General features: G+C 39.0%; 1 protein-coding gene across 1 annotated transcript in view; it reads right to left on the bottom strand.

Annotated features, from left to right (window-relative positions):
• The window catches only part of Hspa4 (heat shock protein family A (Hsp70) member 4), a 45,366-nt gene extending 29,492 nt beyond the window's left edge, over positions 1-15,874 (bottom strand). Inside the window, exons 1-3 of the mRNA XM_027949579.2 lie at positions 15,475-15,874; positions 3,936-3,993; positions 1,647-1,787 (exon numbers count right to left, since the gene is read on the bottom strand). Of these exons, the coding sequence (XP_027805380.1) occupies positions 1,647-1,787; positions 3,936-3,993; positions 15,475-15,581 (306 nt within the window). The 5' untranslated portion in view covers positions 15,582-15,874. The remainder of the gene's footprint in view (positions 1-1,646; positions 1,788-3,935; positions 3,994-15,474) is intronic.
• Between the last annotated feature and the right edge of the window lie 454 nt (positions 15,875-16,328).

Consider the following 16,328-nt stretch of genomic DNA (forward strand, 5'->3'; position numbering starts at 1 on the left):
TTTGTTTACTGTAATTAGCTTATTATTCATCTCCCCAGTTATGATCCAACCTAATCTAAAGAAATGGTTTTTATCTAATTTGCCAACAGCTGGACACCCATAGTAAACACTGGCTGAATTAAAGAATAACTAATCAACAAGAGTTTTTTGTTTTGTTTCAGTTTCAAAATAAAGCCATACCCTAGATTAATGCCCAGAATAATACATCCCACATGCCCATACTTCCCAATTATAATTCCAACAGAAAATGTTGCTGTCTTTTTTTAGGTGCTACCCCAACTCAGCTTGAATGACATCTTCTCTTTACTCCCCAGCTGGATCAAGACAGACCATGGGAGTGCTGGAAATATAGCTCAGTTGGGTAGAGTGCTTGTCTCACATTGCACAATGGCCCTGGGTTCAATCCCCAGCACCACCCAAAAAAAAAAAAAACCTGATCATGGTTTTGAATCTAACATTTACTCACCCCACTGCACAACAAAGATGGGGGAAATGTCCTCTCACTGAGCCCTTTCTAAAATCCCCCTTTTCTATCCTATAAGCTGAATTCTTAGTCAACTCCTCCCCCTTAGACAAGGTACTCCAGATTTTCTTAGTCTCTTTCCTCCTCTGACTTCTTACAATGTTTGTAACTCAAGCTGCCAATATTCATCCTATTTCTTATTGGTAAATAGTCCTCATTTCATCATCTCCCTTTTGTTCCTTTTTCTCTCTTTTGCACCCCAGTTTCATTCCCTGCTATGCCATTCAAGCTGTCCTGAGATTGTTGCCACAGATATCCTAAGTAAACCCAGTGAACATTCTTTAATTTTTCACTTCTAAACTTGACTAAATTCTCAGCTACAATAGCACAACTATCTTGTTTTCACATTTCTCACCATCTCTTCACTTTCAAGGCTTTTCTCATGATTCTTATTTCTTCAACTGAGGCATCTCAAATACCAATTATCTCTCTAAACTCAATGCCTGAAAAACTCAACTGCACTCTACCTCTGAATACAAGAGGCAGCTGTGTCTACCCTACTCATCTCCTAGTCTTTCCCGTTTTGTTCAATACTGCTCCACAAAAAGACTTCTCTACTTGTCCCAGAGATAAAGACCAAAATCATCCCCCCCCCAAAAAAAAAAACTCTTTCCAACCTAACTCCCATCATCAAGATTATGACCACCTACTTGATTAATAACTTTAAAAATATTGATTATTTTGCTTGCTCTTCCACAAGCCATTTCCTAAAAATCACACTATAAAGTCTACTGCCTCAGTGAGCAGGACAAAGAGCAACAGCTGTGTTAACTTCAAACCATCATTCCCCAGGTCTCCAATGCATATTAACAGCATCACCAGTGTCTCCCAACCAAAATCCAGATCATTCAAAAATGTCAAATGATCTTTTATCAGCAAAAGTTTTTCCTAAGCATTTTTTTTTCAGTTGTTAATAGATCTTTTTTTTTTAATTTATTTATATGCAATGCTGAGAATCGAACCCAGTGCCTCACACATGCCAGGCAAGTGCACTACCGCTGAGCCACAGCCCCAGCCACTTCCTAAGCATTTTTAATACAATTTATATTAGAAAGGTATTGATATACACTCAGCTGATAAAATACTGCTTTTTAATCATGAGGTATTATTTTGAGAACCTTACCTTTATACCCGTTAATCCAGAGGACAACTGTACAATATCATACGCAAGGCTGGATTTTTCTGCCTCGACAAACGGATCAGAGAATGCTCGGCCATGAAATCTTTTAAATCCTTGGACTGTGTTCTTTGCATTGGAAATTATCTAAGAAAAAGAAGATCAAAATACAGAAAACTACTATTAATTACTTTTTTTAATTTTCAACAATCATTTTAACTTCATAAAGTTTTTTCTTCTTTGTTTCAGTTTTCTTCAGACACTCAACCTTTCTCAACAGAGGCCATTAGCATATGAAATGAAGGACAAGAAAGGCACACGGGTCTCCTGGTGGAAGGGCTGAAGCCAGAATCCAGCTTTTCTTGCTCTTCCTGCTCCTCCATGATGTCAGGTCACTTCATTTTGAAAATATTTTCTGTTCTTAAACTTCTAATAAACATTTACATAAAACAAATATTAGTTTTTCAAAATGGTCCAAAGTTTGTGGTTCAAACTTTCTTTTTTTTTTTCAGGTTTTTAAAATAATTGTTATTTTTTAAAAGTGGTTCAAACTTTCTAGGTACAAACTCAACAATATATACTAATCCAGAAATTCTAGTTTTAAAAAAAGTTCTGTAAAGAAAAAATATTACACAAAGTACATAAAGATGAATGGAAAAGGATACTGGAATACTGGGAAAATATTACTTATAACTGGCAAAAAACTGAAAAGTAATGGCCTTTTTGTGGAATCAGAGTTTTAGGATTAAAAAAGAAATAAGTATTTTTTCTTCTGTCAAAATTAAATAAGTAAACAACAGGCAAAAGACTGGAAAACAGCCTGTATGCTCCTGTAAAAGCAGGAAAATGGCAAAACAAATTAAGGCACAACCACACAATGAGTCTTATCATACAAGAAGTAAGACAACTGAAAAGACATATACTATGCTGTACACTTTCTTACAGGGAAAGCACATTTATGAGATTAGGAAGTATACACATTAATTTTTTTTTTTGGGGGGGGGGAGGTAACAAGATGAACTCATGGGCACTCAACCACTGAGCCACATCCCTAGCCCTATTTTATATCTTATTTAGAGATAGGTTCTCATTGAGTTGATTAGCACCTCATTTTTGCTGAGGCTGGCTTTGAACTCGCAATTCTACTGCTTCAGCCTCCCAAGCAGCTGGGATTACAGGAGAGCACTACCGATGCCCAGTCACATTAAAATACTAACCATGAAGCTAGGGATGTAGTTCAGTGGTAAGGCACACACTTACATATATCTAGTTTCTAATTCTAAACTAAACTATAACTTATAGGGGAAAAATGCTGGCAAAGACATTTTTAAAATACTAGAATGAACTTGTGCTTGAGATTTACTAGCTTCTCCTCCCAACTGAAGATGTAAGAAGTCCTTCACAGGAGATATTACAGAATTCTTTTGCATCAGTTATGTCAAAGGGCCCACACAGTTCTTTTGTAAAACAAGTAAGGCCGCCAATGTTAGGCTCTGCTTGAGAAAGCTGCCAAAAAGAAACTATATCACAGTAACTGTGTTAACCTAGAATTGGACTTTCAGTTTAATACAATAACTATTCTCAATAATGAAAACAGGTTTAAAAATGGGAAGAAGTCACTGGAATTTTAGGAAAAAAAATTTGAAAATAGCACTATATTTGCTATCTACTGCCACCTAAAATATCTTAACCATTCTACAAATAAGTGTATAAAACACCCAATTTAATTAAAAACCAACTGATCAAGCATCATTCTTAGGATCCTAAATTTTAGGTCCTGTCTGGTCCAAAAGGGGAGTTACTCACTTTACATGTTGCTCCAGAACAAAGTCAAACATGCAACTCCATTTTACAGATACTTTAGACATTCAGAATTATGAAATTCTTGGGGGTTTGCTGCTCTAAAGGGTCTAATGTTTCAAGGACTGAAGTTAAATCCTTTAATGTTTCTAGAGCCATATTTTCCTTCCTTTAGAAAACTTGATTACAAGAGCAACGATGACCTTAAATATAAGTAGAAAGGCCGAACAAAGACAGACTTCAAGGAGCACTTAAAATATCACGAATCAAACAAGCCTTGCTTTAAACAAAATCTGAGTAAAAATACACCTAAGCAGTTTATATTGACCACATTACACTACTACTGTTAATTAAAGTTATCTGCCTCCCACTCAAGTACACGGGAACCGAAATCAGGTCTGTCTTTGTCAGCTATATACCTAGGGTCTAGATTCTAGCTGCTGAACTAATGGATAGACAAACCAGAGAAATAGGTCATTTTAGGAAAAACTCTACCTGGCTTTTAGCTGCTGCTCCAATTGAACGATTCTTAGGACCAAAGGAAATACAAGCCCTAGAAGATAAAACAAACATTTAAGAATCAAATTTACTGCAATATTACATCCAAAACCACAGCAGGCAAGATTTCTGAATCTCACCTAAAAAGCCATATATCTTAATAAACAGTACACATTATGTCTATGATTTTTGACTTTTCTATTGAGGAATACTGCCCATGTAATAGGCTGCTTCTTAGAATAAGGCCTGTCATTTTAAAAATAGGAACATAAGTCCAATGTGATAATCACCTGTCTAGAATATTACAGAGAGAAGTGGACAAGGCAGTCTCCACCATCCTAATTTTTCAAGTCTTGTGTTCAAAATCCTAATGTAAAATAATGTACTCTCACATCAATGTATCAAGTAAACACTTTGGTTTTCAAGGCAGCTTGTAGCTTCATCAAGAACATATTTATATATTTATTGTCTAAAAATTTTTTTTTGGTACCGAGGGTTGAACTCAGGGGCACTCGACTTAACCACTCTCAAACTTAATCACTGAGCCACATCCCCAGCCCTTTTTTCTATTTTATTTAGAGACTATTCATTTATTAGTCTCACTGAGTTGCTTAGCACCTCGATTTTGCTGAGGCTGGCTTTGAACTCGATCCTCCTGACTCAGCCTCCCCCAGTCATTGGGATTATAGGCATATCAGCTACAAAACCTTTAATACAACTCCTGCCTACTGCATGTAAGTAAAAAGAAACTTTTCTAGAACTAGCTTCCAAGGACTCAGAATTACTGGCAAAAAACTTCATCCCCAATTCTTCACATTCTTCCAAATCACCAACTCATACACCAGTTTGATCTATGTTACTTCTTTTAGAAAGCAAAACTGAAACCTGCTTGAAGGTAAAAATATCGTGTTTAAACTTAAAAAGGCAGTTGTATTGAGAGTTGATACTCATGCTGTTATGGCTTCCATGTTTTTCTTACTAACCCCTTTAGAACTATGCTCTAGGCTCTTTGGTGTCATCTCCCTTTCTAGTAGCTGCCTTCTATCAAACTAAAATATGGTAAAGTTCACCCATTTCACCCAAAAAAATCCTAAGACAACTGTTTCAAGAGTCAATTTCCCTCTCAAGCTAGTAAGCTTTTTCTTGTTCTTACTTTATCAACTGCTTCTATACACCACCCCATCTAATGTTCAGATGTGCCCTATCTTATCCCCATTTTACAGGAGAGGAAACTGAGTTCAAAATGTTATTAACAAGTAAACTTATCGAGGTTCAAGCAATGTAGTCAGAACTCTAAATCATGTCGCCATACTTTACACTCCAGCACTGACTCTCTTTCTCCCAGCCCAGCAAACTGAATAAGAATAAGTGCTCTGGAGCCATACTACCTTGGTCCAAATATGACTACATTAAATTATCTTTCTGTTAATTCAGAACTGTTTGACATAAAACTCACAAGCCCTGTACAAACTGGCACAATGCTGGGCCTCTCTGGACCTCAAAGGCCCTTTCCAACCAATAGGCTAAGAACCCTTATAAATCAGACTCCCAAAACTGCAGACATATGCTTACTGGATTAACCTGGGAGGAGACTATGGTATAGCCTTAGAGCTCATGAGATTGAATATTAAACTCTTTGGCCAAAAATGTGCAGGAGGTAGTCCCTCAAAAACACAAGTGTCAAGTCAGTTTGTCTGCAAATATGCCACTAATTACACAAATAAATAAAGTCTCCTGAATACCACTTAAAGGGCTCTCCTATCACAACCCATGTTGCCTTTTAGAAAGGGCTGAAGGGTCAGGCGTGGTGGCCCATGCCTGTAATCCCAGCATGGCTCAGGAGGCTGAGACAGGAGGATTCAAAGCCTGCCTATAAATTAAAAAGGGCTGAGGATGTGGCTCAGAGATTGAACGCCCCTGGGTTCAATCTCTGGTATCCACCACCACCAACAACCGCCCCCAAAAAAAGGAAAGAAAAAGGTCTAATGCAATCTAACCCATTCCACTCCTTCCATTACAAAAAGGAAGCCCAGCCTAAGCACAATATTTGGCAAACCTACATCTTTTTAAAAACCACCAAATCTCATCTCTAAGGTGTGTGTGTGTGTGTGTGTGTGTGTGTGTATATATATATATATATATCACCCAAATCAACCCCAACATATAACTATAAGTCAATTTATCTTCAATGATTTCCCGCAGTCCTTTTTTCAAACTTTTATCCCCTCCAAATTACTAGTTCTAAGAATTAAAAATAAAAAACATTGATATTAGAGCTGGGGTTGTGGCTCAGCAGTTGAGCGCTTGCCTAGCACAGGTGATGCACTAGGTTCAATCCTAAGCACCACATTAAGTAAATAAATAAAGGTAATGGTATTGTGTCTACCTACAACTAGAAAAAAATTAATATTCCCCAACTTTCCTATAAATCCTGCTGAATTATTAATCTCCTATTCTACCTCAATAAATAGAAGCAAGTTATCTTCCAAAGAAACTACCTACCAAATACAGCCCAGATTGCTTAATATGGAACCTAAGTCCTCTCCTATCCCAACCCAATTCCATTTTCCAACTGTATTTCACCCACAGTTATCCAACATGAGTTGAATAAGATCTCCAAATTTCCTGGTTTGCTAAAAACCACTTTACACCTGAACTGCTCCAGTCCTTTAACTGTTCTCATCACCTACTTAGTAAAGCCTTCCCTACCCAAATAAAAATTAACCATTCGTAGCTCTTCAGACTTACTTCACTTCTACTTAGCACTAACCACAAACTGAATTATGATTGTTAACATATTTGCTTCCGCTTCTGAAACAGTGTTTATAAACAGTTCACAATTTATGTGTGAATCTAAAATTAACTGGGATGAGGCTGAGGTTGTGGTTCAGTGGTAAAGTTCTTGCCTAGCATGGGTGAGGCACTGGGTTCAATCCTCAGCACCACATAAAAATAAATAAATAAAAATAAAGGCATTGTGTCTTCCTACTACTAAAAAAAAAAAAATTAACTGAGAGTCAGGAGACATCATTAACAGTGATTTAAACACTAGTATGTATTACCATGTAAAATATGTATTGTTTAATGAAGCTTTCTAGTTATGACATGTATTATCAGGTCTCAATGCAAAATATGTAATTTAATAAAATGAGGTATTAGATCATGAACATGTGCTATAAAATGGCCATTAGCCACATATGGCTATTTAAACTTAAATAATTCAGTCCCACTGACCACATTTCAAGTATTCAATATGTAAGTATGGTTTGTGGCTACTCTTTGAACAATGCAAACACAGAACATTTCCTTCATCACAGAATGTTCTATTAGAACATACTGACTGATAGTATTGCTCCAGACAATATTCTCTTTGAAATATTTTTACTTACTTTTAAAATCTACATCTCTTGTCATTAACAGTAAAAAGTGTTTTTCATGTCTCGAAGAGCCAAAAAAATATGTCTCAGAGCAAATGATTCAACTGCCTTTTTTTGGTCTATGCATATAAATTCCAAACAATGCCCAACTCCTTACAAAGCAATCAAATCTCACTAATGGAACTCAATCACCACTATGTAACGCAGCTATTAAATTTCAAAACAAGTACTAACTTCAATTGTGGAAAAATTCACTTTACTTACCATCTTACAAAATCATCAACATAATCAGTACATCAATTATTAATAGGCTAAAAAAGTTCCCTAACAATAATCCAACTACTGCACTAGAACGAGAAATGCATAGCTTTTCCATTTGCCATGTAAACATATGTACAGTAGATTTCAAGCTCTAGACTCAGTGCACACTGCTTTTCCAGCTGTGTGATACTGTTGTTATTATGAGATTCGATCAGATCATCTCTGAACAACGAAAATTACAGCAGCTATCTGATAGGAATACCACATATTAAATTTGATGATCTACCTTTAAAGGGCTTATCTCAGAGACTGGCACATCATAAATAATAAAATATTACCTGTTATAGTTACAATGAATCCATAGACTAGGTTTCAAACAAAAATATATCAACTAGTTTACTCTGAAAGTTGTTTAAAAATCTAGTCAGCCATCTTTAAAATAACTGATCAGGGCTTTTTAAAATCTTCCACTAAGAAGAAACAACTAGGGGCTGGGGATATAGCTCAGTTGTTAAGAGTGCTTGCCTTGCATACACAAGGCCCTGGGTTCAATCCCCAGCACCACAAAAAACAACAAAAAAAAACAAAGCTAAAAGTAATATGATCAATTTGCCAAGTGAGTCATGAAAAACAGCACCAAATGAAGCATTCTGAAATTAATATTACACATCATATTTAAATGAATAGAAAGCCTGAGAAGATTTTAAATTGCCTATTAGTGCCAATACTGCGACTTAGTTCAAAGTTTTCTTCCTTTCCCAACCTCCTCTCCAGTACTATCAATTGAGCCCAGAGCTGCACGCATGCTAGGCATAGAACTCTACCACTGATCCATAACCCTAAGCTCAACGTGAAAGAACTAAAGAAAGGTAGGTAGGTTGATCTTAAAGAAAATAAGGATTACCTGTAATTCCACAACCCTCACCCCACCACAGATGGCCATTATTATCATTTAGGTAAACTCTCCTATGCAATCCTAATAACCAAAAAAAAAAAAAAAAAGTGAGGACTGGGGTTAAGGCTCAGAGGTAGAGTGCTCGCCTAGCATGCATGAGGTTTGATCCTCAGCACCACATAAATATAAAATATTGTGTCCACCTATAACTAAAAAATAAATATTTGTTAAAAAAAAGTGAACTGCCCTTTTCGGTTTACTCCTCCTTCAATAAATGCTCAGAATTTGGACATGAACAAGTATCACAAGAATATTCAAAGAAAATCTAACTACCTCCCACCTCCCACTCACAAGGTGCTTGCATACGATCCCTGTGGCAAGAAGCCTCTTTCATCCAAGCAGGTCAAGCTCCCTTGTCCCACAGATTTCATAGCGCCTTCACAAGCTAGGCAGTGTATTAGTGTTCTACATCTGATACTCCTAAATACTCTGAGAAAAGAACTATTATTGACCCACTTTATAATTAAAGAACCGATTCAAGTCAAGAAGCATTCAAGTCCAGGATTCAAAATCAAAAGAGTATCAGACTCCAAATTCTCTACCAGACCCTGTAAAATTCAATTCAACTCTACTTCATACCTTCAGACTATCCCAGTCCTCTCCTCCCAGTATTCTGATCCCATCTACTCAAGTCCCACTCCTATCTTTCCTCAGTACTTTATCCAACACCTATTTACCTCTCCTCTGCACAAAGGATTTCAAGACTGCATAAAACCTCACAGGTAATTGTACTCTTATTCTATGTACTATTGCTTTTTGTCATTCATATTCCCTCCTAGATCAGTTATACTAATAGACAGCAGGAATCTCTACCTCATATTTCCTCTCTACTCCATACAACAAAAATCCAGTGCTGTGCAAACCTTGAGTATTCACCCACTTTGCTCTTAGAGAAACAGTATAGGAAGTTAACTCACCATTTGAGACCCCTATGTTCTAAACTTTAAGTCATAGAAACAGCACCCTTTTTCAACCAGAGAACAGTACTGTTCTCCCTTTCCTGGGTAAAAGATGCTATTGACCAAATATTTATGCACATTCTGATGGGTTATTATGAACAGCAGCAGTCAAACAAATCCTTAAAAGGCAGTTGCAAGTATAAGCTTATTTTACGTAAAACTACTTCCAGGATATCAGGGCAGTCGTTGCTCTAATTCACTTTCTCTTAAGGGGTGAAGAAAATTAGCTTTTCAGAGAACCTGTAATAAGCAGCTGTAGGCAAAACTGGCCTGGAATTGAATACTACCTAAATCAGAGTACTCTCTGGTTACTTCCTTAGCCCTGAACTAAAAAATATCAAAAAGTTAATATCAAACACCAAGCAAATCATGCTTTTGGGATCTTCAGTTCCTAAAATACAAGGAATTCTTACTTAATAAACTGTGCACATTAAAAAGAATATAACTAAGACTTGAAAGCCCAGCTTTCATTTTAGTGTCCTTATATATCATCCAGTAACAGCATTCATAAAAATGCAAGAAGTTATAGCAACATTACCAAATACTTTGGCAGAATGTACCATGTGTCAGGCATTACTCTAAGCACTAAGAAACAGCCATGAATTATATAGTTTTAATTCATAATCCTCATAACCTCCAATGAAGTAGAGAAATCACTTCTGTTCCTAATAAAAATGCCTTATACTTTTGTAAAGTATTCTGGCAATACAATCTGAAACTTTAAGCATATCCTTTGCCCAAGCAATTTCACTTCTGGCAATCCAAGGAAATTTTAAAAATGCAAATGTAAATAGTTGAGAACTATTTGTAATGGCTTAAAAAATTAGAAATTACCTGTTTGAAGAAAATATAGTATAGCCATATATTTAAAATATTACATATTTAACAAGGCAAACATATTCATTGACTTTGAAAAACATCAAAATTGTAAGTGAGCGGGGTGCGGTGGCACATGCTTGTAATCCCAGCAGTTTGGGAGGCTGAGGCAGGAGGATCACTAGTTCCAAGCCAGCCTCAGTAAAGGCAAGGCACTAAGCAATTCAGTGAGACCCTATCTCTAAATACAAAATAGGGCTGGGAATGTGGCTCAGTGGTAGAGTGCTCCTAAATTCAATCCCTGGTACCCTCTACCCACTTAAAAAAAAAAAAAAAAAAAGATAATGTATACACAATCCACAGAATTATTTTCATAAGTAGCTAATTTCTAGCCAAGCACAGTAGCACACACCTGTAATCCCAGAAGGTCAGGAGGCTGACACAGGAGGATCACAAGTCCAAAGCCAGTATCAGCAATTTAGTAAGGCCCTAAGCAACATAATGAGTCCATATCTCAAAATAAACAAAAAGGGCTGGGGATGTGGCTCAGTGTTTAAGTACTCCTGGGTTCAATCCCAAGTACAAAAAAAGTATCCCATTTCTAACCTGTCAATTTTTGCAAAGTATGGGCCAGTTAATTTCTGTAACATTTGGCAATCCAAACATTCTAAATTCTAAAAGAAGCTTTTGAGGTTGTACCCTTTCTACAGTAATAATCCAACTAAATACAGAAATAGTTTTTCATCTCATCCAAAGTCTATGATAAAAAAAAAAAATCTCAATCTACAGGGTGCAGTGGCACCTGCCTGTAATCCAGCAGCTCAGACAGCTGAGACAGGAGGATCATGAGTTCAAAGCCAGCCTTAGCAACTTATAAAGGCCCTAAGCAACTCAGTGAGTCCTTGCCTCAAAATTAAAAATATATTTAAAAAGTCACATTCCTGGGAATGTGACTCAGTGGTTAAGCATCCCTGGGTTCAATACCCTTTGCCCTCCACCAAAAAAAAAAAAACCTCAACCTGAACACTCAACTAAAAACCCCAAAATGAGGACTGGGGTTGTAGCTCAGTGGCAGAGTGATTGATTACCTAGCATGTGTGAGGCACTGGGTTCCATCCTCAGTACCACATAAAAATAAATAAATAAAGGCGTTCCGTCCATCTACAACTACAAAAAAATTTTTTTAATTAAAAATTTAAAAAAAACAAAATGATGACAAAGTCCCATATTTCTCTCCTATATCACACTAGTGTAAATCAATCACCACATAAAATAGTATAATCAACCTACTTCCCTTCCCCTTCTCAAATCCATTCTCCTCAGACACACAAAGATAAATAAATATAAATAAGATCACTTCCCAGTGAACCTATTATAAAATGTTTTATATAATTTACAAAGTCCTGCCATAATCTAGTGTGCCCCCCTCATTTCATCTAACTCCTAACTCCTCATTTCATCTCATGCCTTTTTCTCAAGTGGCTCAAGGGCAGTCATGTTCCTCTAATCAAGTGTGCTAAACTTTTTTTACTCTGGTCTTAATACTTGCTCTTCCTTCTGCCTCAAACAGTTCTTACTCAAAACCACCATAACTTCCATGGTCAACTCCTACTCATACTCTAGGTCTCAAATGGCACTTCTTTCAAGAGCACCTTCCACCTCCACCCCACATCCAACTTAAATTAGGTGTCCTTGTTAAACTATCATATCCTGTACTTTTCCACCTTGTTCTTACCAGTTAGTAATTATATACTTTTGTTTAGTATCTGGATTTTTCCACTGGCCATGTCCCTAATGGGAGGAACTTGTTTATCACTCTACTCCTTAGGCACAGTGGCCGCCACTAGTGGCACTCAACATCTGGAAAAATGAAGGACTCCTGAATTTGGTTGAAAGGCAAATCTCTCTTCTGGCTAAGGCTCCACTGGCTCTTCAAAAACAATCCAGATTGTCATACCCACAGGTTGAAATAAGGTACATCCATCATAGTCAACCCTAGAGGACCTACATCTTATTTCCTCTCCCACACTAAAAAAATCTATATCATGCAGTTTCTGCACACCTACAAGATCTAAATTAATTCTTCCACAACCTGTACAAAAGTCAAGTTTTTATTGCTCCCATTTTCTACTTAGACTCCAACACAAAAATATAACTTAATCAAAAATGATCATTTAGCCAGGCACCGTAGCACACGCCTGTAATCACAGGGGGTTAGGAAGCTGAGGCAGGAGGATGGTGAGTTCAAAGCCAGCCTCAGCAAAAGTGAGGCACTATCTCTAAATAAAATGCAAAATAGAGCTGGTGATATGGCTCAGTGGTCAAGTGCCCGAGTTCAATCCCTGGTACAAAAAAAAAAAAAAAATCATAGTTCCGAAGTCACTTGAATATATGACATTCCCATGTACTGGCAGTGTTGAAGGAAGATAAATAGAAAACATAAGGAAAAAAGTATTTATATGGTATTTTCTTATTGCAATTACAGAGTGTTCCTGGGCACCTTTGTCTTTAAGACAATTTTCTTAGGGGGAACAGGTATTGGAGATTTAATTCAGGGCCTTGCACATATTATAAGAGTGCTCTATCACTAAGCTACACCCCCAACCTTCTTTAAAGCAAATTTAACTGCCATCAGGAACCCTAACTTCTTTTGCATCTGTAAACACTCCCTCAGATTCAAATAGAACTCATGATGAAACTACTGTTGCATCTTCTGTTTGTCTAAACTTAAAAAAAAAATAGATAAGATATTCTAAAAAGAAAAGACAAAAATACTGTTCTTCCCAATACTTTAGATTCTCTCTGTGTGTTCCTTGGAGCTAAATTATCTCACTTGAAGCAGATAAGGGACAAGAAGTTACATGCATAACTCAATATTCTAGCCCTTTCAATTTCTTCAGAAGACTATCTTTACAGATAAAGAAAACTCAAGGTCTGGGGATATAGTTAAGCAGTACAGCACTCGCCTCACATGCATAAAGCCCTGGTTTCAATCCCCAACCTCGCAAAAAAAAAAAAACACTCCAACCTGTGCATGCCTATAATCCCAGGACTCAGGGAGGCTGAGGCAAGAGGATCACAAGTTCAAAGGCAGTCTCAGCAACTTAGTGAAGCCCTAATAAACTCAGGAAGACCCTGTCTCAAAAATGAAAAAGGCTTGGGATGTGGCCCAGTGGGTAAGCGCCCCTGGGTTAAATGCCCAGTACCAAAAAAAAACACAATGTCAAATTAAAAAGTACTGATAAAATGCTTATAAACAAACTTTAGTAAAATTTTTAAAAGCAATACACAATACACAAAATACATATTAAAATATCCATTATGGTTGCCTATAGTTCAGCTGTGCTCCAGTCACTGAGGCAGGCAGCTCACAGAATTCTATGGCAGCCTGAGCAACACAGCAAGATCTCCTCTCAAAAAAATAAAACTGCCAGGCATGGTAGCACACCCCTCTAATCCCAGCAGCTTAGGATGCTGAGGAATGTAGATTTCGTGGCCTCAGCAACTTAACAAGACCCTGTCTCAAAATAAAAAATAAAAAAAGAGTAGGAATGTAACTCAGTGTTAAAGCATCATTTCTAAGTACCAAAGAAAATAAAAATTTAAAAATAAATTACCCATTATTAAAAACAATAAGGGGGGATGGGTTTAACTACTAATAGGGTGGGTTTTTGATATGTAGAGGGATACAAATCAAAATGTTCTAAAATTGTTTGTGGTGATGTTGCACTGTTTTGTGAATACCCCAATAAAAACTATCAAATAGTACACTTCGAATTAGTTAACAGTAATTTTTTTCCCCTCAGTGCTGAGGATTGAACACAGGGCCTTATGCATGATTGGCAAGTGCTCCACCAGTAACCCCAACTCTTACAGAATATCTCAAAAAAGCTGTTTAAATAACTGTTTTAGAAAATTAAGACAAGAGGGGCTGAGGATATAGCTCAGTTGGTAGAGTGCTTGCCTTGCATGCCCAAAGCCCTGGGTTCCATCCCAGGCTCCAAAAAAAAACAAAAACAAAAAACCAAGGCAAGAAGCACCAAAGCTACCATTTGGAGTTGTGGGATGGGTTTTCGGGCTAAAAGGGGGCGGGGGTCAGAAATTTGACAAGTAGAAGAGAAACGTTATTAGCCTTCTTAGTGGAAAAAATGAGTACTACACAGAATCTACTTTGGTTAGAAACCTGCTACAGAAGTATGATAAAAATTCAAGTTGAAAATGAAGGACCTCAAAACACTGAAAGCCTTCTACGGCCACACTGAGATTTGGAAATAATTTGAAGTTTCCTACAGATTTTGCCTAAATGGGGAGGCAACGAACTAAAACTGATCTATGTATTCAAAAGGTTCTTTTACTCCTACCAAGGAAAGACCTGGCTGAGTCACCTTCTGTACTGCTTTGTCTGTACTGGTCCCATAACTTAGTATAGGTTATAGAAGTCAAAGTGAGCCCTTGAGTCATTGAATAACAATTGTGGCCAACAGCCGGTGGAATGTGCTATGGTGAAGTGCAACGTTATGAAGGAGTAGACATGCACAGATTGAGCAAATGACCCAACATAACACAATGTCAGAAACGATGTGAAAAACTAAAGTGAACACGATGATATCAAGAGAGAATCTATTTTTATTAAACCCCTTTCTACTATCTATCCTTGCCATCCCAATCTCAAGATGCCGGGTCGGTCCAGAGCCTGAGCCTCCAGTGCTCCTGACTCCCTCTTCCGGGCACCGCCCCGCCCCCACTCACGTGGGGCCCCGACCGCTCCAAGGTCTCTCGGTCCACAATACCAAGAACCCGTTCAAATAGATTAACTTTTATTAAGTGCCTGCTGTGTGCAAAGGTCCGAGACATGCCCTAAGCCTGACCTCCACCCTCCACAAAAAGAATATCGCCCCATCCTACGTTCTAGCTGCTACCCGTGTCCTGCGCTAGTAAGAAAACCGGCTCAGAGTCCTCATTTAGCCCGCGGAAAAGGCCTCGTGTCTGCCGCAGACCCAAAGCAAAGCGGGTGGGTCACAGCCACGAGTTACCGGGCACTCACTTAGGCCCTTAGCCGGGAACGGAGGCGACCCCAGGCCCGCATTCCCCAAACTGAGCGGGTAGCAAATTGGAGCAAGTGCTACCTCCCCACCATGGTGCATGAGGTTGACCAGCCCCACACTTACGGCGTGCACCGGTCACTGTACTCGTTAGCGATCGTCTCGATGCCGCCGGCACGAGCCACAGCGACGTAGCAGCTCTGGAAGCCCAGGTCTATGCCCACCACCGACATGGCGCCGGCTACTGCTCGGGCTCGGGCCCGGGTCCGGCCGCCGAGACAGGACACGGACCCCGGCGGGGTTGGCGCGCGGAAGAAGTGGGCCGCGTGGGCTGGAGTACCGAGGTTGCTGAGGGGCGGGCAGGTGTCCACGAGAGCGTCTACGTCCTTCGTAGGAGGACCACAGCGCAGGGCGCTACTCTGGCCGGCTCCGGCTTAGCGGCAGTAGAGGGGGCGCCGGTAGCGGGGGCGGAGAAGATCTCGAAAGATCTCGTTGCGACGAGAGCCCAGCTGCAGCGCGAGAACTGCGCAGGAACGGAATGTTCTCGCGATATCTTGAACCAAAGGCTTTTTTTCTTCCTGAAGCCCCGCCCCATCTGCTCAGACGCGTACGTCACATCCTGGCTAGAAAAACCGAGTAGGGACTGGTCGGCTGAAAGACAACTGGAGGCGAAACTGGCCAGTTGAGCCTGCGCGCAGAAGCTGCCGCGCCGCAGTCACAACCGCAGTGAGCACCTCCCCTTCCAGAAGAAAGTCGTCAAGCTTGATTGAGTCTATATCCCGAGGAGGCTCTGTTGGTCTACTTCCGCTGTTTTTCTTTATTTTGAAGAGACTTCCGGTGGCTTCATCTTCAGCATGCCGCCTTCTGTTGGATCCAAAAAATGGGAAATCTTTAAATTCCACAGGGCCTCTGCTCCCTTGGGAATAGGTTAGCCAGTGGGACAGAAGGCCGCGGCTGGCGGTAGGCCCTGAGCGGAGCGT

Source organism: Marmota flaviventris, chromosome 5, assembly GCF_047511675.1.
Source record: "Marmota flaviventris isolate mMarFla1 chromosome 5, mMarFla1.hap1, whole genome shotgun sequence".
Classification (NCBI taxonomy): domain Eukaryota; kingdom Metazoa; phylum Chordata; class Mammalia; order Rodentia; family Sciuridae; genus Marmota; species Marmota flaviventris.